Source organism: Microcebus murinus, chromosome 23 (genome assembly GCF_040939455.1).
Source record: "Microcebus murinus isolate Inina chromosome 23, M.murinus_Inina_mat1.0, whole genome shotgun sequence".
In the NCBI taxonomy this organism is placed as follows: domain Eukaryota; kingdom Metazoa; phylum Chordata; class Mammalia; order Primates; family Cheirogaleidae; genus Microcebus; species Microcebus murinus.
This window is the reverse complement of record NC_134126.1, coordinates 11,256,887-11,279,069: the sequence shown is the minus strand read 5'-3', so window position 1 is coordinate 11,279,069 and position 22,183 is coordinate 11,256,887. Positions and strand designations below refer to the sequence as shown.

At 33.9% G+C, this 22,183-nt stretch overlaps 1 protein-coding gene across 1 annotated transcript in view; it reads right to left on the bottom strand.

Moving 5' to 3' along the window:
* The window catches only part of TPR (translocated promoter region, nuclear basket protein), an 87,390-nt gene that overhangs the window by 283 nt on the left and 64,924 nt on the right, over window positions 1-22,183 (bottom strand). The window contains exons 37-53 of the mRNA XM_075997013.1: window positions 21,715-21,920; window positions 21,446-21,507; window positions 20,696-20,904; window positions 19,337-19,609; window positions 18,489-18,634; window positions 17,768-17,851; window positions 13,842-14,042; window positions 12,184-12,315; window positions 11,863-11,953; window positions 9,621-9,805; window positions 8,334-8,402; window positions 8,136-8,230; window positions 5,731-5,837; window positions 4,416-4,511; window positions 4,117-4,273; window positions 2,308-2,426; window positions 481-576 (exon numbers count right to left, since the gene is read on the bottom strand). Of these exons, the coding sequence (XP_075853128.1) occupies window positions 481-576; window positions 2,308-2,426; window positions 4,117-4,273; window positions 4,416-4,511; window positions 5,731-5,837; window positions 8,136-8,230; window positions 8,334-8,402; window positions 9,621-9,805; window positions 11,863-11,953; window positions 12,184-12,315; window positions 13,842-14,042; window positions 17,768-17,851; window positions 18,489-18,634; window positions 19,337-19,609; window positions 20,696-20,904; window positions 21,446-21,507; window positions 21,715-21,920 (2,328 nt within the window). The remainder of the gene's footprint in view (window positions 1-480; window positions 577-2,307; window positions 2,427-4,116; window positions 4,274-4,415; window positions 4,512-5,730; window positions 5,838-8,135; window positions 8,231-8,333; window positions 8,403-9,620; window positions 9,806-11,862; window positions 11,954-12,183; window positions 12,316-13,841; window positions 14,043-17,767; window positions 17,852-18,488; window positions 18,635-19,336; window positions 19,610-20,695; window positions 20,905-21,445; window positions 21,508-21,714; window positions 21,921-22,183) is intronic.

Sequence of the window (22,183 nt, the reverse complement as noted above, 5' to 3'; positions counted from 1 at the left end):
TCTTTGAGAGATTATTTTCAATATGAAATATCAAAGCACTGTGGATATGAAACAGATATTCCACATCTTTAATGGAAATCATTACAATAATCAGATTATTAACATTTTAAATTCTTTTTACTAGCTAAAACCAAGTCATAAATTTCATTCTGTTGTATAAAAAATACTTAACAAAACAATGACAATAGGCAGAGATATAACAAATGATTATAGCACTATAATACTTTAGATTTTTCAACTCTTAATTGGGATTTAAGAAAGAAATCAATATATAAACTATAAATACATATTTATCATATCTATGGTATATAAATCTGTCTATAAGAAGCTTATAAATTAGCAAATATCACGTTTCACATGTAATTATTTAATTAATCCTTGGAATATTTAAAAAATTAAATGGGAAGCTTAGGATTAGAAAACGTGTTTCATTTATCACTATCTCACATCTATTATGTAATCAGTAGATTAGAAATTCACCTCTCTGTCTGTTAAACTGACGACCACGGACACCTTGTCTCAATGTTGTCTGAAGTCTTACTCGTCTGAAAGGCTTTGGCTGACTACTGCTAGTATCTGAGAAAAACATTAAGATACAAAAAAAGCATGTTAAAACAAGAAGCACTTATAATGACACAAACTAATTACTAAATGAATGTATGGATAACATGTAGACATGTCCATTTACATTTAATATATTTTTTTTTTTAGCAAAGAGAGGACATTTAACAAACCAAAAGAGGATAAATGGTTAAAAAAAAATCTTATTTAAGAAAAAATGTGCCTCGCTTTTTGCATTCACTCACTCAACTAATTTAATAAATATTTAATTGGTGACTACTCATGTATCAGACATGGTGCTAGGTGCTGGGAAATACAATGGAAAACAAATTATCAGGTCCCTTAGCAAATAGCCCAAACAACAGAACATGAATCATATCTGATACTTCTGTTTTGGACACCCCAAATCTAATCATTAGCAAACCCTACAAGCTCAAATTTAAATATACATTCCAAATCTAACCACTTGTCATAGTCTTAACTCTACCATCCTGCCTAAGCCATCACCATCTTTACTTTGAGTTATTGTAATAGCCTCCAAACCTTTTCCTTGTTTCTGTCCATTACTTATTTTTCATCTCTTCTTTACATAGCAGCCAAACCATACTATTAAGCCTTTAAGTCAGATCATGTCATTACTCTGCCTGAAGCTCTCTAATAGCTTCCTATACCCATGAAAGCCAAGGCAATTACAATGATCTACTTGATCTATCTTCTCCCACCCCCAACTTATCATGTGAAGGTTCCATGGCAGAGTTCAAGAATTATTCCTATAAACAATTCAAAATGAAAATAATCAGAGTAAATGACTGAGTACTGTATTTCCTCAATAATAAAGGTAATTTCCTGCCTAAAAATTTTGAGATAGATAAACTAGTATGGTATATTGTTTAAGAGTAGAGTCTCTGGAGCCAAACTTTATTTTGCATTTTGGCTTATCCATTACTTATTGGTTATTTGGCCTTGAAGATATTATTTGTCCTTTCTGTGCCTCAGTCTCAACATCTACGAAACAGGTATGAGTATCTACCACGCTGAGATGTTGTGAGAATCAAAAGAGTAAATATATATGCAAAGGGCTTAGAATATGGCCTGATACCACAGAAAGTGCTCAAAAAAAATGCTAATTGTTATTATATAAAAGAATAACTTTTCTTACAGGAAAGATACATAATATCTTTTTTAATAAAATTAACTTCAAATTTGAAAAGCCAAATTCTGAAACTGTTTACCTCAGTAAACTGCAAACATTTTTTGAAGCAACAGAGCTTCTACCTTTCAGCACTCCACATCAAATGTCATGTAGGACCCCAGTATACTGAACAACCAAAAATGGAGCTGCTCTGGTTCACACAGAGGCAAGACGCCTGGAGTACTTACCCCTCCCTCCTTAGCTTCCCTCCCAATATGCCCATCCCCTACAACCCCTGTAGTACCTCTAAGAGACCCAAGAACTCTACGGAACAGTATGTTGAGAACCACTTGTCTAGATGAAACATTAAGGGAACTATTCTTTTGGGATGGATCCACCATATCCATATTTCTGGTTATCAATGTCAGAATATTCTTAGAATAATGACTTCAGTATAAACCAAGTTCCCTTTAATTAAAAAACTTCCCTTCTAAATAAAGCATTTTAAAGTACAGGAAAAAAAAAAGGTTATGGATTTGTTACTAATATGACAGTGTTTTCACAAACAAATTTGATGTATAACATTTGTACTGTAGTCAAGAGCAGGAACTTACCTACAGAGGAGCTGGAAGGAGGATCCTGGCTGGTAGAAGGGAGATCTGACTCATCAGATACCTGAACAGGCTCTTCTTCCTGCTGGCTGTCAATTTCTAGGCCTGCTTCTGAGCTAATACTAAGGAAAACAAAAATTGATCAGAAAATATAAAACTGATTCTAGAATGTATCCTAAATTATTTCCAAACTTTTTAAAATCTAGTTTATCACTTAAATTATCTAAAACTCCCCTTAAACTAAAAATTACAGATTCTGATATTGGTAACCAAACATATTTTTTAAAGGCGCAGGGAAGAAAAGAGGTCAAGTTGTTTTTTCCTCATTCCTTTTCTCAAAAGGATATGTTCCAATTTGAGATTTTGTTTTTACTTTTTTTGTTTCCCTCTTTCCTTTTGACAAGGATTCCACATTCTTGACACTCATAGGATATATATTGTCCAGATTTTCATAAATTCCAAAACTTTTTAGGAGAACAGAGTACTAAAATAATTCAAATTAGTCACACTACTAATAGTATACCAGGAACTCCCCATAGGCTTCTAGCCCACAGGAGATAGGCTTTGGGGATGTGAAACTCCTGGCTCTATGGTGACAACTCCATCCTTCTTCCACTCGAGAAGCCAGTGAGGGAGATAGTATAAGAGTAACATGAATCTGCTCCAGGTTTTTAATTCATTTGCAAACTTCAGTGGTTATTAGTAATAATTTACCTGAGCAGTATCTCTTAGGACTATATGCTGAAGTTGAGAAGTGCTGGTGAAATGTAAAGAGCATGGGACTGGAGTGAGGGTTTCAAATCCCATCTGAGCTGGTTACCAACAGTATAGCCTAACAGAGTTATTTTAACATGCTCTGTGCCTGAGGTTTTTCATTTGTATAATGGAGATAATACTTTGCAGTGATAGTGTGTGAGTTAGATATGACATATATAAAGTGATCTGCATCTGTATGGAATTAATGGCAGCTAATATACTCAACAGGGTCTTTCACTTCCCCCATTAAGCAGCACTGTGTTAAAGAGTAACAACAGACCTGCTTTCCTTATATACTATAGCTGGCCTATAATTCTTGTAAGAAAATGTTAAATAAAATAAAGTTCTTGAGTTCTACCTAGGACATCTGGGTTCTACTTCTAGCTTCTGATCATGAGGTGGTCCAGTTTTTTCATCTTATAAAGAATTAGAGTCCATCTTGAAAGTTAAACTTCTGTAAGATCACTGTCCAATGGCTCTTTACATTAAATTACACCATTTCCTTTGATTTATTAAAAAGTCCAGAGGACTTGTCACAAAATACTTTTGCTAAACTTTATAACTGATGTGTTAAAAATGTAGTCATGTCTTGAAAACTACTAGAAAAATCTCATTTTTATGAAGCCAGTATTTTAGGCATCAAAGTCTAAATGCGCACAAATAAAGAATGAGGATCCCTTGAGAGCCCACTGCTAAATGGAAAGTGAGTCATTCCCAATATTCCTAATTTTCACAGAAAGGCTTCTTTCTTAGGGAAAAGTTCAAGCAGCTATGTTAATGGAAAGGTACCAGTATTTTTAAACAAATACTCTGATCTAGAATGTATCATACAATTTTCAGGGAGACAGTAGTTTTAAAAATTATTTGTGTTGTATAATAATCTTCAAGTTCTAAAATACATTACTATATGCAAAAGAGTCTTTCAAAGCATATGGCTTGGTTTGTTTTTTTAGTAGGATGCTACTGAAAGTGAGCGCAACACATTTTTCCAGCTAAAGGAAAACAAATACAAAATCTGATGAGTTTAAAGCAGGGAAAAACTGTAAAGTAAATTACCCTTCGGATTCTGCCTCCACAAATACTTCATCTCCATCATCACCTGTTGCTGTTTCATTTGTTGTAGATAAAGTGCCAGTGGACGTTGTCACCATTGGAACAGACTGAGAGGCATGCTCTGAAGCATCAGAGGTGGTACTCTCAGTAAACACAGTCACTTTAAAAGGAATAAAACAATAAAAAAAATTAAAATTTTAACTCTGCAGCTTATAAAATTTTTAGCCAGAAGATATTTTATAGCTTCCATTTTACTTTTATAATTAAGACATGAAATCTACTAATCTGCCCTTGATACCCACCTGGGGCTGCTACTTGTAGAGGAGTAGTGGGAACACTCCGGCCACCTGACTCTTCTTCATGTGCTAGGAAGAGGGGTGTTTCATACATTCCTAAACCTAAAGACAATTCTGAATATTAATGAATGACTGAAAGAACATAAAATTGTCAATATGCCAGGTACCTGAAAGAAAAACATTAATTAGTGGAGACACACAATTTTGCTAAAGCCTGTAATTTAATTATCCCATCAAACAAAAATCAATCTTTCAAATTTTAAATACAATTTAAACATATACTTTAAATTCCCTCACACTAATTAAAGTACCTTTAAGCTAAAATGCTCTTAATGGTTTTGTACAAGCTAACTTCTCTGAGGTATCCAACTATGAACAAAGTACTATATTATTATCTATTCCTCACCAAAACAGCAAGGTATTTATCACCCCCCTTTTGCTAATGAAACTTAAGTTCAAGGAGGCTATTTAACTCTCCCCAAGGTTACAAAGTTAGTAAGTGGTAGCATTCCGATTTAAGCCTAGATCTGACTCCCAAGCTTAGGAAATTGTCCTAACATACAAAGTCACATAACACTTCAAATGTATAAATTCAACTTATAATTTCTTAACAGTAGAGAGGCCTGTAGGATTAGAACTAAAATCCTAAACAACCAGGTGTCACATTCAGTAAGTTTTATGAGGGCTGCAGATTAATCTTTTGTATTGGGCTTACTATTAACAAAGTATGCATTCTATGTCTACTTATAAAATGCCAGATAGCTTTCTAGAAATAACGTGGGCTATATGAATCCCAACTGAAGATTAAAAGGTAATAAATTTCACAAACAGCATAATTCACATGCAGAAAACCAACTACTTCTATTACTTAATTTAGAGGTCATTTTATTCCATATATTTTGAACATTTTTTTGTTAAGTAATCTTAATGGAAAAAATAAAACTAATCTTATACTTTTACCCAAGAATGTTACAAGTGTCAAACTGTAAACAGGTAGTACCTATGGTATATTTACTGGTTCATTATATATTTCTGAATATTTACTTCATGTATGACACTATACTAGGAGCCAGAAGAGATGCACAAGTAAAAACCAGTCCTTATGCTCAAAGAAATGATAACTTTGTTGAAAAGATAAGATTTATATTTAAGGCAATGCTTAATAAGTATATTATAGCTTTCTTTATAAATTAGCAAAGGGATTTAAATATCAACTTTTAAAATATTTATAGTTGCTCTTTTCTTAAAATTTAAAATCATAATAGTTGATTACTGAATACATACAAATCCAGGAAATCTAAGGGTTTATTTAACTATTTACCTCCTTGAGAAGCAAGCTGGCCAAGATCAGAATGACTAGAACTTGTCTGTGGCATATCTTCAGGTGGCCCAAACCGGAATCTAGGAACACCAGCAACCTGTGGGGAACTAAATGGATAAAAATTAGTTTCAGACGAAACTTACAAAGTTACCTTGTTTAAACCACAAAGGTGGAAAGAATATAGGAAGAAGAAAGAATGAGCATCAACAAATTGGGAAAGAAATAGATTGAAAATAAAGTCAATAAAGGGTATTTTACTTATAAAAATACTCAAAATATCAGCTATTAGTGAATTTAGTAATAATATGAATAACCTGTGATTTACATAGAACTATCTTTTAGCTCTTCTGAACTATGCCTCATATTTCCTGAATCTGTTACATATTGCCACATATATATATTGAAAACAACACAAACTCAACAAAAAGCATAAAAAGAGAGTTAGAATGAAGTCATGAGACAAAATTTTATCTTAATTTTCACTGTTGAGTCAGCAAAAAATCAAGTCACCTGTCTGGCCTTGAGTTCACTAGCTGGTGCCCAAGGTTTTGAAAAATTCTCTTAGATGGCTAAAAACTTGCTTTCCCCATTATCCTAACAACACTATCATTTATTTTTTCTGCCCACAATCCAGAATAAAAAACTCAGAATTATTTCTTCCTTTGCCCACTCTGTACCCTATCCTTCATTAGGTAGCCAGCTATTAATACTTAACAATTATACTCTATAATACCTCTTGAATCTATGTTCTTTTCTATTTTAACACTATTGCTTTAGTTAAGGCCCTTCTCTTTCAGGTGGATTTTTAAACTTGTCTTCATACAGTTATCCTCTTATGGAAAAATGTCGAGCTCTCCTGAGCTAGCCCTCGTTTCCTATCTGGACCAAAATCTTAAGTAGCTCCAAGGCACTAAAAGGCTACCTGTTGATTAAGGCCTCATTCTACTTTTTCAGTCTTATCTTTGTTAGATAATCAGATTATACCTCAATATCTGAAATAAAAAAGGCAAAGCTGAATTTATTGCTTTCTATAATAAGAGAAAGGTATGTCAGTCAGGCACATTCTCTCCAGGACTGCTATTCTTACACAGGATTTTTAGGGAACATGGGGTTGAGGGACTGGTGACTATTAAAGGCTTTAGTTTGACATCTGTAGAAGCCCATTTATTTGGGTGAAAATGCTGTTGATACTTGAAACTGTGAAAATGTTGGCTGATACTCAGAGGCATGTTATTGAAGTCTCTTCCTGATTGCTGACTTTCAGAAAGGAGGAGCTTACACTAGTTGGTAGGCTTGCAAAAGTGTGTTAGCTCAGATATACTATGGTTAACTAAGTGCATTTAAAACTGGTCCTGACTGCCATGTTACCATAGCTACAGAACAATTAACCTTTTTCCAATTTTGTGGAAACTTTTTTATTTTGATCTTCAAGTAAATCTTGCTATACAAATAACAGTTCAGCCACAATGAAACATGTATACTTCCATATGGAAAGCCTTTTAATCTTTCAAGAGTAGTGCTATAGCATAACAGCTAACATAAATTCTAGAGCCAGACTAACTGGTTTGAAACCAAAAAACTGTTACTTCCTGGCTGTCTGTCCTCAGACAAATAAGTTAACATCTCTGGGCTTCAGTATCCTTATCTGTAAAATGGCAATGATAACAGTGTCTACCCTCATAATTATGAGGATAAAATAAGATGATACATAAAAATGCTCAAGCAATGTTAGCTATTCTTTTCCAAGACTGAATTCAATGTCCTCTCCATTAAGTCCTCTCAGATTCTTTTCCCCTAATTGTTGGAATAAGTTACTTCCTCATTTCTATTAACAGAGCTTATTGTTTACACCTTTAGTTTTCTTCTAGACTGCTGAAGTTATAGTTAGTTGCACGTATGCTTAGATTTCACAATATTATCCATTACGATCGGTATAATTAGCAACACCTCAACCAACACCTAGATAGCATATATTACATGTCAGGTAATATCTTAAACATGTTAACACAAATTAATTCATTTAATTCTCACAACTTATGAAGTAGGAATTATTAAATTATTCCCACTTTTTATTATATGAGTATACTCAGGATCAGAGAACCTAAGGAACTTGCTGCTAGTAAGCAGTAGAGCTATGTTTCAAACACAGGCATTCTGACTTCAGAGATCACAGTTCTAACCATTGTTGTATTGTCTTTTAATTAAAAATTCTCAATAGAAGCAACTGTATTTCGTTCACCTCTGTATAATTTTCCTCAACACTATATCCTCAACCCTTCTATCCCAAGTGCTTACTAGGACACAGCAGAGAAGGGCTCAACAAATAATGAGTCAATCGAATGATAAATTAACAGGGAAACAGTATTTGGTCAGTGACAAAATATGTTTCTATTTCATTAACTTACTGAATTGCTTCAGCAAATCCATCAGTACGATGCGGCACCACAAGGGTTGGTGTACTTGGAACTGTTCTGTCTTCATCATCAAAAAAATGCTGCTGCTATGACAGAGATAGAAAATAGGCGTTAATAGGCACGTCACACATATGGACTGTACAAATATTTGCTGAATAAACAAATCACTTTTATATGATAAGTACTTACCATGCCACCTATTCCTGGAGTCAACTGAAGCCCACGTCCTACAGACTGCCTCCGGGTCATCTGAATTCTCTGAGTGTCAAGAATGAAAGTACATTTGTCTTAAAGAATCAAGCAATGAAACAAACATCAATTATCAACAGATAGCTTATTATGCGGGCAATAAAATAACTAAAATGTTAGCAGATACGTAATCAATAGGATATTTTCTCAGAAAAAATTGCTACTATTCTTGTCCTAAAGAAATCAATTTTAATCAGTGACAAATTTTTAATTATGTACACTATAATATTAACCAAAAAAAGATATTTTATTAACCAACACACAAAATATTAAGTAATATTCAAATTAAAATGAATTTATGATCCTATCTTATTTGTATGTAAATTAATTTATTCCTATCTCCTTAACTGAAAATGTTAGCAAGTAGGCCTTTGGATCTTAAGCCTTAATTATTCTTTGGAGTTCAAAGAGCAGTACTGTCTTCTTATAAATTGCTTCCCAGTTAGGGTCATTCTAAATTGACGGACTGGGTATATTTTGCAGCATCCATACATGGTCCTTTAGGACTTTGTATTTTCACATAATGAAGTTATTTTCATCAGTGGCACTTTAGTAGAAGTTATACTTGAAAGTGTTTTAACACACTATGTTACAGGATAAAACTCAAGCTAGATTAACAGAAGTTTTATACTTTTCCAGCTATTTCTACAAGCACTTTTCATTAAGAGATGCCCAACCCTACTTCATGCTAAATGTAAACGGTCATGCATACTTTCATCAGTTTTGAAAGTAGAAATATGTGATTACAAACAAATGAGAGAAAAAATGCTCTTCTGTTAAGTAGAATAGAAATTCCTTTTTTTAATAAACATGTGCACACTACAGAAAGAAACCTTCAAATCAGATGGTAGTGAGCTGCTAAAATATACTTTATTTTCATTAAAACCCAAGAAAATATTTTTTGTTTTTCACCTGTAGAAATAGTAACAGAATTTTATTTGCTATGACTATAATTATTTCAATTTATATATATGACTATATTATATTCAATTTTAGTAAGTCTTGCCATTGTAAAATTTATTCCGTTTATGAAAGTAAATTACTGTCATATTTCAAGGAAAAGAAATCAGAGTCCAGTTTCAGTTTAGAAAATTTTGTGAGAATATATCAAAACATTAAAAAGTTCATTTAATTTCTGAAAACAAGAAGAAAAATATCTAATGGAAATGGCAAAAAAGCCAAGATTTTTAAAAGATCATTTTTCAGAATGACCGGTACTTTTAATACCTGAACTGGTGGTCCCAACTCTTGAGGTGGAGCATGAATGGTCAGTCGCGGGGGAAGTGGATGTGGTGGGCGTCTTGGTGACTGAGGGGCTCGAGGGGTCTGTCTTTCGGATGCTGACGATGGCTGCTGTTCTCTAGAGACCTCCTGGGAAAAAGAAGATTCTGCAGCACCTGTATTTCCTTCACCTATATAGGAAAAGAGAAGCTTATTTTTGAACTATTAAATTGCTACAAAATAACCTGGACAATCCCTAGAGACGTAAATCTTACCGTTAGGAATGTTCATCTCACTAATATTTTCAGAAGTAAAGTAGTAAGGTGTGTTGGGCTTTAGACTCAGAAATAATGGGGTTTGCCTGTTGTTTGCCTGTTGCAAGTCCCATAACCCAGCAGTCCCTAACCCCAGCACTGCGGCCTGGTACCCATTTGCATCACTGCCTGAGCTTTGCACTCGCTCCTCCACCTCACTCCTCCAGCCCCCCGTCTGTGGAAAAATTATCTTCCCTGAAACTGGTCCCCGATGTCAAAAAGGTTGGAGACTGCTGCCTTAACCTCTTTGAGTTTGTTTTTTGGTTGGTTAATAGAGCAAATATAACCTATAAGTAAGGTTTTTCTGAAGATTTCAAATAATGAACATAAAGCACCTAGCAACATGTGATAAATATTTAATAAATCTTGTCTTAATAAAGTGGGCAAATTACCTAAAGGTCAGACCACTAGAATACAACAATCAAACAGGGTGAAGGAGACTAAGGAAAAGCTTTACAACTACACTTTTATATCTTGGTTTTCCCAAATTTTGAATTTCAGTGGTTCCTCAAATGTCTGTCTTCTATATACATTATAGAAACAAAAGAAGCTGTCTTTCAGCATGAAAAGTTGAACAGGGTATTACAGAATATAGTAGTTTAAAAGCCTTAAGGTCTAGAATCAGATCCTTCTTCTAATATTTAGTAGCTACGTGACTTTGGTTAAGTCACTTCTCTGTGATTCTTCACTGGTACCTGAACTTGATTAAGTTTATTGTAAGAATTAAATAGTTCAGTACAAGTAAAGTAAAGCAGTCAGTAACTTTTGGCAATATACCAAATCTATCCACTAAATTTTAGTCAGACCACATACCACTAGGCCTATTTTTGCTTGAGTGCAAGAAAAAAAAAAGAGAGAGAGAAAAGGAGAATAAAAACTCTCGATATCTGGGAAAAATAACTATGAACATTTGCCCTCAACAGACCTAACTTTTATTGATAATACCTAACGAGGCAAAAATTTTTCCCTCTTTCCCAACTATGTGATGCACACAAAATGTTTCTTAATTTACAAAATGTTTATAAAATATAAATTTTTACCCCAAGTATATCAATTTCTCTCTTCTTTACTTCCTTAAAAAGATTATTCTTTATTACATGGCTTAATATTCCTTAGTCTATTTTTCTCTTAAAAGACTTAAAAGTTGAAAGGGTTGCTTGCCCTTGCTTCATATTCATTCAAATGAGTATATATTTTGCCCTTTTAAATATTCAGGCCTCTACAGAATCCCAGATACAATGCTTTCCCATTAACCCAAATATATAAGATTTTACTATATCACTACTAATGATTTTGGCTCAGTTCTATCCGTAAAACCAGGAATATTATACTAGCTGATTGCTAATTCTTGAAGACACATTTTAAAACAATGAGAATAAAATAAAATTATTTTCTATAATTTTCATAATCCTTTAATGCCTACAACTTTTCAGTGGACTTCCAGGACTCCTTCTTTCAAAGTTACAACAAAAGGTATACTTATACTGCTCAAAAAATACTTTTTTCATTAGAAAACCAGATCATACTGCAAAGCTCCAATATCCATAAATGTTAAAATACGAAGCTTGATTAGACTGACCTCTCCTGGTTGTGAACTGTTGTTACTGTGTTAGAAGTCCCTGATTTAATGTTTTCCTTTAATTAGAGCAGCAGCAGCATATGGCATTTAGAATATTTTAGAAATTTAAAAATATTTTTCTACCAATGAGGGAGAAAAGATAGTATAATGATGGCACCTAACAGTATAGTAGACTTTATGAGAGCATAGTAGTGACATAGCTAGAATAAGAGTCAATGCCGTACTTGTCAATTTACTAAGTAAGTTTTATACAGGATAATTAAATACAATTTGAGTTTAGAAAGTACTATTTAGTTTAGAAAATATTACCTAGTTTATAAATATTCAATTAAAAAAAGACTGATACAAATCTCACCACTGTTTTGAGAATCAGCAGCTCTCTGATTACCTTCACCTCCACCCATGCTTTCCTCTGTTTCTGTGCCTGGGTCAGTCCCATCACCACCCTGAAAATAAAATGTGATGATGTAAATTCAAGTAAATTAAATAAATACCTTAAAAAAACCAAACTTAATAATTAACCAAACCAAACCACAGCAAAAACAACCAACCAAAAAACCACAAAGGCATAAAAGGTTTTAGTGTACTAATGACATAGGCCTTTCTATAGCCCTAGAAAACAGCAAGTTTTCTAAGCAAGCTCGTAAAATGAATGGTAAAAATTCTAGCCAGTCACCTCAGCATCATCAGCTTCATATCCATCATTGCCATCTGCACTCCCAGTTCCTTCATTGCTATCTTCACCCTCGTCTCCCATCCCTGTGTCATCTTCGTCATCATCGTCGTCGTCTTCATCTTCTTCATAATCCTAGTAGAAATTATGAATTATTTACAGTCTAGGATATTGCCCACATGTTCTGCACATCTTGATACTAATGTAGACATTTAAGTGACTCATCATTGGTCAGGAAATAGTTGTCTTGAGTGTTGTATGGAATTAGTGCAGCAGCACCAGATATGACAACTTTGATGCTTACTAGAATTAGTAACGTGGCAATCAATTCCGAGCTCTAACTGTTTGCATGAGATCATTAAAAGATTATTGCCCCTAGATGTCAGCAAAGTGCCAAGTGGTCTACTTTAATTCTAAGTTTAAATAGGATACGTTGAAGAAGGAAACAATGAAATTACACTATACCAGAAGCTTTTAAAAAATGTTGCTTTATGGCCGGGCACGGTGGCTCATGCCTGTAATCCTAGCACTCTGGGAGGCCGAGGAGGGTGGATTGCTCAAGGTCAGGAGTTCGAAACTACCCTGAGCAAGAGCGAGACCCTGTCTCTACTATAAATAGAAAGAAATTAATTGGCCAACTAATATATATAGAAAAAATTAGCCGGGCATGGTGGCGGCATGCCTGTAGTCCCAGCTACTGGGGAGGCTGAGGCAGGAGGATTGCTTGAGCCCAGGAGTTTGAGGTTGCTGTGAGCTAGGCTGACGCCATGGCACTCACTCTAGACTGGGCAACAAAGCGGCGAGACTCTGTCTCAAAAAAAAAAAAAAAAAAAATGTTGCTTTATTAACCAAAAAGTATAAAATGAAAAGCTATCAATACAGAATTAAATTTTTAAAAAATACAGTATTTCAGTTAAAATATGCTTCAATAATGGTATCCTCAGTTACTTCTGAAATAAACTATGGGGCTCTAAGAGAAAAGAAATCCTTATTTCTTCTTTTTATTTCTAGAAACCATAGCAGTTACAATTAAATTCATATAGTCACTTATCAATGACTTAAGATTAAGTTTAACTGAGAACAAATCTTAAATGCTTAGCAATCATTAAAAAAAAAAACCAAAATTTTAAAACCTGGGATTTTCTAGCACTGGTTCTATACTCATTTTTATTACAAAATGTTAATTTTTGAACTAATCGGATAAAAGTAAAGCAACAAAATCTACTTTTTAAAAAACTTTTATTTATTAATTTTGTTTGAGATAGGGTCTCACTCTGTTGCCCAGGCTAGCATGCAGTGGCATCATCATAGCTCACTGCAACCTCAATCTCTTGGGCCCAAGTGATCCTCCCGCCTCAGCCTCTCCCCGAGTAGCTGGGACTACAGGTGAGTGCCACCATGCCCAGCTAATTTTTTCTATTTTTAGTAGAGATGAAGTCTCACTCTTGCTCAGGCTGGTCTCAAACTTCTGGGCTCAGGTGATCCTCCTTCCTCAGCCTCCCAGAGTGCTAGGATTTCAGGCCTAAGCCACTGGGCCTGGCCCCAACAAAATCTATTTAAACTGACTAGAAATCAGAATTTACTAGTTGATGCATTAGTTGTCCCAAGGATATAAGTAAGCACTCTCATGTAAACACTGGATGATTTCAAATCAAATTTACCTCATGTTCTCCATCATTTTCATCATCATCCTCTTCTTCATCATCACTGTCAATTACAATGACATCATCTCCTTTGCCTTGACCATCTTGGGATGAAGTTGTTGTTTGCTGATCTGACTGAAGTGGTCCAAGATCTATTTGTAGAGACTGAGAGGTTTCTTCACTGTCTTCCATAGGTGTATAATCTCCCTGGGTTACTCCCTTTAAAAATAAAAAGTCAAAAATTGAAAAAAAAAAAAAAAAAAAAAATCAAACCTAAAATGGTCAGTGAGTCAAAATAAAGATTAAAGAATACTTAATAGACTAGATGTATTTCATTTTTAAAAATATGGTTTCAAAAGTAGAATTTGAAATACATGTTAAAGATGATGAATCTTGAGTTTCTTTACTGTCTTCCTATAGAAGAATTATTATAAATCTTATTGGGTAATACATAAGAGAAAAAATATATAAATATATGCATGTTCAAAACTATCGTATTATATTGTAGATCAGTGCTGTCCAACAGAAATATGTGAGCCACAATGTGTGTCACATGTAATTTTGAATTTTCTAATAGCCACTTAAAAAAAAGGAAAAGAAACAAGTGAAGTAAATTTTCATAATATACTTAACCAATATATCCAAAACATTATTTTAACACATTATTAATCTGATATTTTACATTTTAAAATTTTTACTAAGTTTTCAAAATCTGATGTGTATGTTACTCTTATCTAAGTTTGGACTAGCCTTATTTCAAGTAGTCAGTAACCAATGTGATTAGTTGACAGTGTAGTTGTAGACCAAAGTCAAAGTCAGAAAACAATATATACATGGATCTGCACCATTTTATTAAAAAATTTTCCTCTAAATTAGAAATAAACTGGAAATACATTAAATAAAATAAACCATTATTGTCTTTTTACAAAGAAACCTTTTTTCTCCCCAAAACTCTCATTATCCTAAGCCTTCAAACCACATTAAAGATATCAGATATTAAAATAATTTCCCTGTTCAATATACTTCCACAATTCTACTTTGTTAGCTACTGAAATAAACTATTATTTTAACTCAATTTCTGATATTTACTATAAAAAGTTAAATGTCTACTTTTTGGCTTAAGCAATCAGTAATATCTATTTCTTTTACAAGCCAACAACAATGTCTTTTTTTTTTTTTTTTTTTTTTGAGACAGAGTCTCGCTTGTTGCCCAGGCTAGAGTGAGTGCCGTGGCGTCAGCCTAGCTCACAGCAACCTCAAACTCCTGTGCTCAAGCAATCCTGCTGCCTCAGCCTCCCGAGTAGCTGGGACTACAGGCATGTGCCACCATGCCCGGCTAATTTTATATATATATTAGTTGGCCAATTAATTTCTTTCTATTTATAGTAGAAATGGGGTCTCGCTCTTGCTCAGGCTGGTTTCGAACTCCTGACCTCGAGCAATCCGCCCGCCTCAGCCTCCCAGAGTGCTAGGATTACAGGCGTGAGCCACCGCGCCCGGCTAACAACAATGTCTTTTGAACTGAGACATTCATCAAAAATTATGTATACTATAATGGAAAAAATTAGTAAGTCATGATATAATTAAAAATGTAAGGCCGGGCCCAGTGGCTCACGCTCGTAATCCTAGCACTCTGGGAGGCCGAGGCGGGCGGATTGCTCAAGGTCAGGAGTTCAAAACCAGCCTGAGCAAGACCCTGTCTCTACTATAAAAATAGAAAGAAATTAATTGGCCAACTAATACATATAGAAAAAAATTAGCTGGGCATGGTGGCACATGCCTGTAGTCCTAGCTACTCGGGAGGCTGAGGCAGGAGAATCACCTGAGCCGAGGAGTTTGAGGTTGCTGTGAGCTAGGCTGACGCCATGGCACTCACTCTAGCCTGGGCAACAAAGCGAGACTCTGTCTCAAAAAAAAAAAAAAAAAAAGTCTATCTCAAAGTGACATGTTTATTTTAGGAAAAGCAACACTTACAAAGAACATCTGCTTCATTGTCAGAAAATCAGAAAAACGAACTATTACACATTCAGAGGTGTGGAATGAAAGGTCAAATGATATTTTTGAGTCACAGACAATTTTGCCAATCTCAAGAAAAAGGTTTCCATAGAATATTTTACTATAATTTAACCAAGTCTGAGAATAAAACAGAAATTCACATCTTATTATTTCAAATTATTTTATATTCTTCAGAGACAATACTCTCTGAAAGATACATGGAACAGATATCACTTTTAGTACAGGTTGAGTATCTCTTTTTTGAAATGCTTAGGACCAAAAATCTTTTGGATTTTGGAATATTTGCATATATATAACAATACATCTTGGGGGTAAGACCCAAGTCTAAACATGAAATTCATTTATGTTGCACATGTTTACACACATATCCTGAGGATAGTTATATGTAATATTTTAATAGTTTTGTGCATGAAACAAAGTTTTGATGGTATTCTGACTGTGACCTGTCACATAGGGTTAGGTGTGGAATGAATATTTCACATGTGGCTTTCATGTTTGTGCTCAAAAAGTTTTGGATTTTAGAGCATTGTGCATTTTGGATTTTCAAATTATGGATGTTCAACTTGTACTACACATTCACTTAAGGTTTAGTTTTTTGTTTTTAGTCAACAGAAGCTAGTAAAATTAACTTATAGACTGAATGTATCTAAGAAACTAAAATTTACTTACAATTTATTGTTACTTAAGATTAGCTTGAGATAATTCCTTAATTTTACATAGTTAATAAAATGACCCTAAAAGTTTATCCAGAGAGAAAGTATTGTTTCAAACTTAAGAGGATAGTTGAAAACTACATAGCCTGGGTTTAAATCCTAGCTCCAACGCTGTATGAACTTAGGTATATTACTTATCTGGGTATTAGTTTCTTCATCTATAAAATGGGGTTGTTTTGAGGATTAAATTAGTTAATAAATACAAATCTTTCTTTTTTTTTGAGACAGGGTCTCACTCTGTCACCTGGGCCAGAGTGCAGAGGTGTTATCATAGCTCACTGCAACCTCAAATTCTAGGCTCAAGTGATCCTCCTGCCTCAGCCTCCCAAGTAGCTGGACTACAGGTGCACCTCACTATGCCCGGCTCATTTTTCTATTTTTTTGTAGAGACGGGGGTCTCACTCTTGCTCAGGCTGGTCTTGAACTCTTGGCCTAAAGTGATCCTCCCATGTTGGCTCCCATAGTGAATAAATGTATTTCTCAGATCAACACTTGGCATATGGTAATGAGTTCTATGTTAAGTATTAATAGTTAACTATTAATATTATTATAGATAAATTCTCATCGTGTGTGGCAGAGGGACACAAGAAAAGTAATAGCATTTTCAGTGCCTAATATGTGGATAGATACTATTTTAGGTACTTCACAATCTTAAAAATTAAATTTTTTGAACAGTGAGACAACTGAGAGAAATAATGACATGCTGACAGTCAGAGTTTCTAAGTGGTAGAGCTAGGAATGGAACCAAGTGCTTTGTAACTTCAGTCTATAATCTTTCTGCCAGTAAAGCTGCCTCTAGAGGAATCTCAATGTGAGTTTAGAAAACGAAGTATACAAATGCATTTCCTTTTATGGAGTATTTAATTCTATAAGGGAAACAACAGAGGACCCCAGCAAATGAGGCATCATGTATTAACTCAAGACTCAACCAGCACTCTTATCCCTCAACTTAATCAAAATAGCGGATAATCTTCACTCACAACTCTGGAAAATCTGGAAATCTATGCTACATATGAACAAAAAACATTTCTTTAATATAAGTTTAGAAGGTAGTATACTCATAGGGGTAAAATAAGCAGAAATTACACTAGTGAATTCTAGTACTATTTCATTAAATATGAGAACAAGTTAAAAAAATTCCAGAAAATGTTTTGTCAAAGCTAATTTCATTCATTAAAAGCAACCATTTGTTACTTTAAGTATATTTTTACTTACTTCTCCTATGGAATCTTGAGAATCCTGGTTGTATACTTGAGTTTCTACCTCTCCATCAGTACTTTCTTCTGCCATGACTTCTTCCTGAATCATAATATGCAAGCATATTAATGTTATCAGTACACTAGATGAAGGGCTATTTGTTCTACTTGTTCTCTCAATAAAACAAAACTCAAATCTATAATTTTAAAGCTATATAAAAGAAATGTCCATTTATTTTTATTTATAATAAAATATATATAAAAATATCATCATACTCCTCTTCAGTATATACAAGATTTGTAAACATTAATACATATGAAGTTAATTTAGTAGCCTTAATATTTGATATAAAACCTAATTCATTAAAATTTAGCTCTAACAACAACAAAAAATAAAGGATTATAATTTTGGTTAGATAAGGAGGTAGATAACAGTTTAAAATATCCATGAGACTTATAAACTTAAAAAACTATGAAATGGAATTCAACTTAGGTGTTTACAATGATTTTTTTTATTGAAATGGAAACAAATTTGATTAAAGATATGCAAAGAATAACATAAAACATTGTAGGCAATGATACCTGGGTTGTTTGTGGAAACTTTATATAGTACGTTCAATAAGAGTGTTCTCCAGATAATGCATTTTGGCTCCAAAGGTTACTTTTCATTAGGCTTTAACTGAAAAGAATACTTTAACCTTACTGGCAAAAATAAATATAAACAAAATAACTTTACACACCTCAGTTCCAACAGGTGTAACAGTTTTCAACTTCTTTGGAAGAGGCATTTCCACTGTATCATCAGAGACTTGGTCTGTTGCTTCTACGGCACTATCCTCTTCCTCTTCACGTGTACGCTTTGGCAAAGAACTTGGGGTAGCTGAAACTTTAAAAGTACATAATGTAAATCTTGAAATTAGAGAATAACTCAATTTAAACAAAGATAATTTAGCTAACATGGTCATTTAACCAAAGAAGAACACAGTAAACATTTAATTGTACAAATTATTAGAATACAATCAATTAAGTCCTAGATATATGTCCATCAACATAATTTGTTTCTGCTAATCTATGGCTAAACAAAGAGCAACTTATGCTCTGAATCAATGTTTTCAGGCCAACATAACCTTTGATTAATAAAGACCCTAATACTTACAATGAATGAGATTGTATTGATATGTATTAATAATTGCTATTTATAAAGTTTACATAGGGGCCTTTTATAAAAACCAGGACTCTCAGGATGAAAAACTTACACTGTATGTAAATCAGTGTATGGTTTTGTCTTAGGTGTCTTTTAGTCCTCAGGACCTGCAATTAAGTTATATATAGTATGTTTTGGGTTGCTTCATCTTTAAAACAAGTCAAAAAATAACTAGAGGGGAAGAAAGGTCTTAATGACAAAAATATAACTGACCTAAAATAGTCGAATTCAGGAGTAAGCACGAAATGATGTTAGGAATGCATTCATTCATTCTAATACATGGAAGAAATCAAGTATGTATGAAGAATACTCAAGACACATATTATATCCAAGCTATCATAAATGCACAGGTCAACTCTAACTTCATTTTAAAATTAATCTTACCAGTGCCAAACACCGCTGTGGAGGTAGAAGGCCGCTCAACTGGTGAACTCTGAACAACCTCTACTATGTTTGGGGATAACTCTTGATTGGCAGGCTCGATCTGAGGATGACTCTGTTGAGTGGGCTGCACAAAAGCCGTAGCTTGTGTCTGTTGCTGAACAGTTAAAATGGATTGAGAGATAGAGGGCTGGACATTAGGACTGGTTGAGCGAACAGACCCACTTGTGCTTCCAAAAACTGGAACATGTTCCACCGGCCCTTCTGACTGCATAGCTGAAAAATAATCATAATGTTTAATATAAGTCATCTGTTCTTACCAAAGCTGGAATTATTCTTCCCTATTGTGGTACATGTCACATTTTGCACAGTTTTGCATAATTATTCTCCTACTACTTAAGAGACAAAAGCATTGTGGGTAAAGGTAATGTATTATGCATGTTTGTATTGCCTATGTGATTGATACGGTAGTATTCAATAAATTATTGGCTGAATTAAATAAACAAATACATATCTGAAACCTTTTGCATCTATTATTTCACTTAAATCATTACCTAATGAAATTAAGAAGTTCAAGTCAAATTAGAAGTTTTCATTAAGCATTGTTTTTTCTAATTGATACCATAACACAAAGAGTAAGTTTAATTGGTAATATGTTTGGTAAACATTTTGTTGGATATAGTCAAAATAAAATATTCTGTACTTTGATAGCATACACACAAATCATATTTCTAAATGCTTGAATAATTTACTGAATTCTAATACACATCAAGATAAAAATCTAAGAAAATATACTTATAGCAAAGTTTAGCTGAACACCTATTTTTGGAGTTCAGTAAATGGATTAAATGATAAAAAGTAAGATTCTTGTCCTTGAGGAACCCAGGGTAGTGGCATCAAAAAGCATGTACACAACTGCATAAAATAAAAAGTTGTAATTGCCTTAATAAGTAATAAAGCACCATGGGAAAAAAGTGGAGAAAGCAATGAAAACACCAGATAATTACAGTGGAAAAGTGATGTTGGGCTGAGCCAGTAATTTAGTATGGTTTTTCAAAGTGGATTTCATATCATCTTTCTTAGTCATTAGAAGTGAAAATTTTAGTCCTAGAAAAACATGCTGTATACTTTCCCACTTCTTTAGCTTAAAAACAAAGCAGAAAAGAAGAGAAGGGAGGAGGAAATTTGCTATATTAACAAATATCCTGGGAGGTATACACTTGAAACATTAAACATCCACCTTTACAATATTTGACTTCAGCTTTAGTGGATGCTTCAACTATCCTTAAAGTTAACTGTCATCATCCCATAATAACTCTAAATAAGCAGTCAGTTCAATCAGATCTATTTTATTTTACTAACCTTCTTGTGATTCCACTTGTGTGGTGGGCATCACTGTAGCTGTGGGGGTAGTAGTGGGATTTGTCACAGTTGCGGGTGTAACCATTGGGCGGATACTAGCCCTGGGTGTTGATTTATTCCCAGCCATAGCTGCAGCTGTCACTTTACTTGGAGTAGACACAACAGGAGTTGGCTTGATATTGGCTGTTGGTGGGTCTGATGTGCTGGCACTTTTTAAAATACAAAAATAGAAAAATACAAGAATAATGATTCATAAAAAATTATTAGGCAGATTTAAAACAAGTATTTTTAGAAAGACAGTGAGCACAGTTCTCTACTTCTTGGTCACTAAATGTTTCAAACTCTTAATGAAGAGGTTTCGAACTTAAGCATTAAAAACTGCTCTGGAGTGATGCATTCTGATTACGCAGAATGTATCTAACTACTGAATCGCTGAATCCAAGTCTCAGCCCAGCCTTTTTTATTTGTCACCGTATGACATCACAGAGAAAATCAGTAGTAGACTAACTTAGAAGCCAATCACAAACTAAAAGATGAAAGATGTTTTCTCTGTCACAAAGCTCTACTCAATAAGATAGAAAGTATGCTAAAAAACAAAAGTTGGCAACTACATGATAGAGTTTTGCAGAGACAAATAAATGTTTTTATAACAGAATATATAGATTTCTGGTTTCTCCCCAAAGATTACTACAAGTTCCCTGAAATTTAAAAGAAAAACAAAATCCAAACTGTAAAAGAACTAAAACTCACATTCCTCTTTCACCAGAAGCTGGAGTTGTTTTTAATGTGATCTGTCTCTGCTGTTCTGGGACCTATAAAGAGAAAATGACTGATTTTTGTGCCTTATCCCACAAGAGTCCAACAAACAATGCCATCAAAATATCTTCCTAATTCTTTTTGTATACTTTGAATTTAGCCAAAATTCATTCTGACAAAGGCTCCTGAATCACAAGGCACTTTCAAGTAAAATGTATAAAGAAAAAAAATGACTTGCCATTTAAACAGAATTAGCTAATCACCTTATTAGAGGGTTCCTGAGGTTCATCTCTCTGCTCAAGGTGTCTCTCTTGATGCTCCCTGAGTTCTCTTTCCAAGCGACTAATTCGACCTTCATATTGGGACTTAAGAGCAGTCATACGAACATCCAGTTCATCTTTCTGTTGATCCAAGGCTCCATTCCTTTGTTTAAGCTCTTCATTTTCTTTAGTTAGCTGATCTTTTACACCTAAAGAAGTACCCATGCAATGATATTTACATTATAAGAAAACGCAGAAAAGAACATTTATATGCTTAATTAGCATACAAAGATCATATCAGATTCCACTACTATACTTTAGCATCTAAATTAGTTCTGACATATTATACATCTCAATGAGCAAAGTTCTAACATATCCATGTTTAGTATTCTAATATAAAATATACTTACTCCAATAAAAATTGTAACTTTTCCTAACTAAAATCTCAAAAAGCTATAGAATTCCAGTTAGC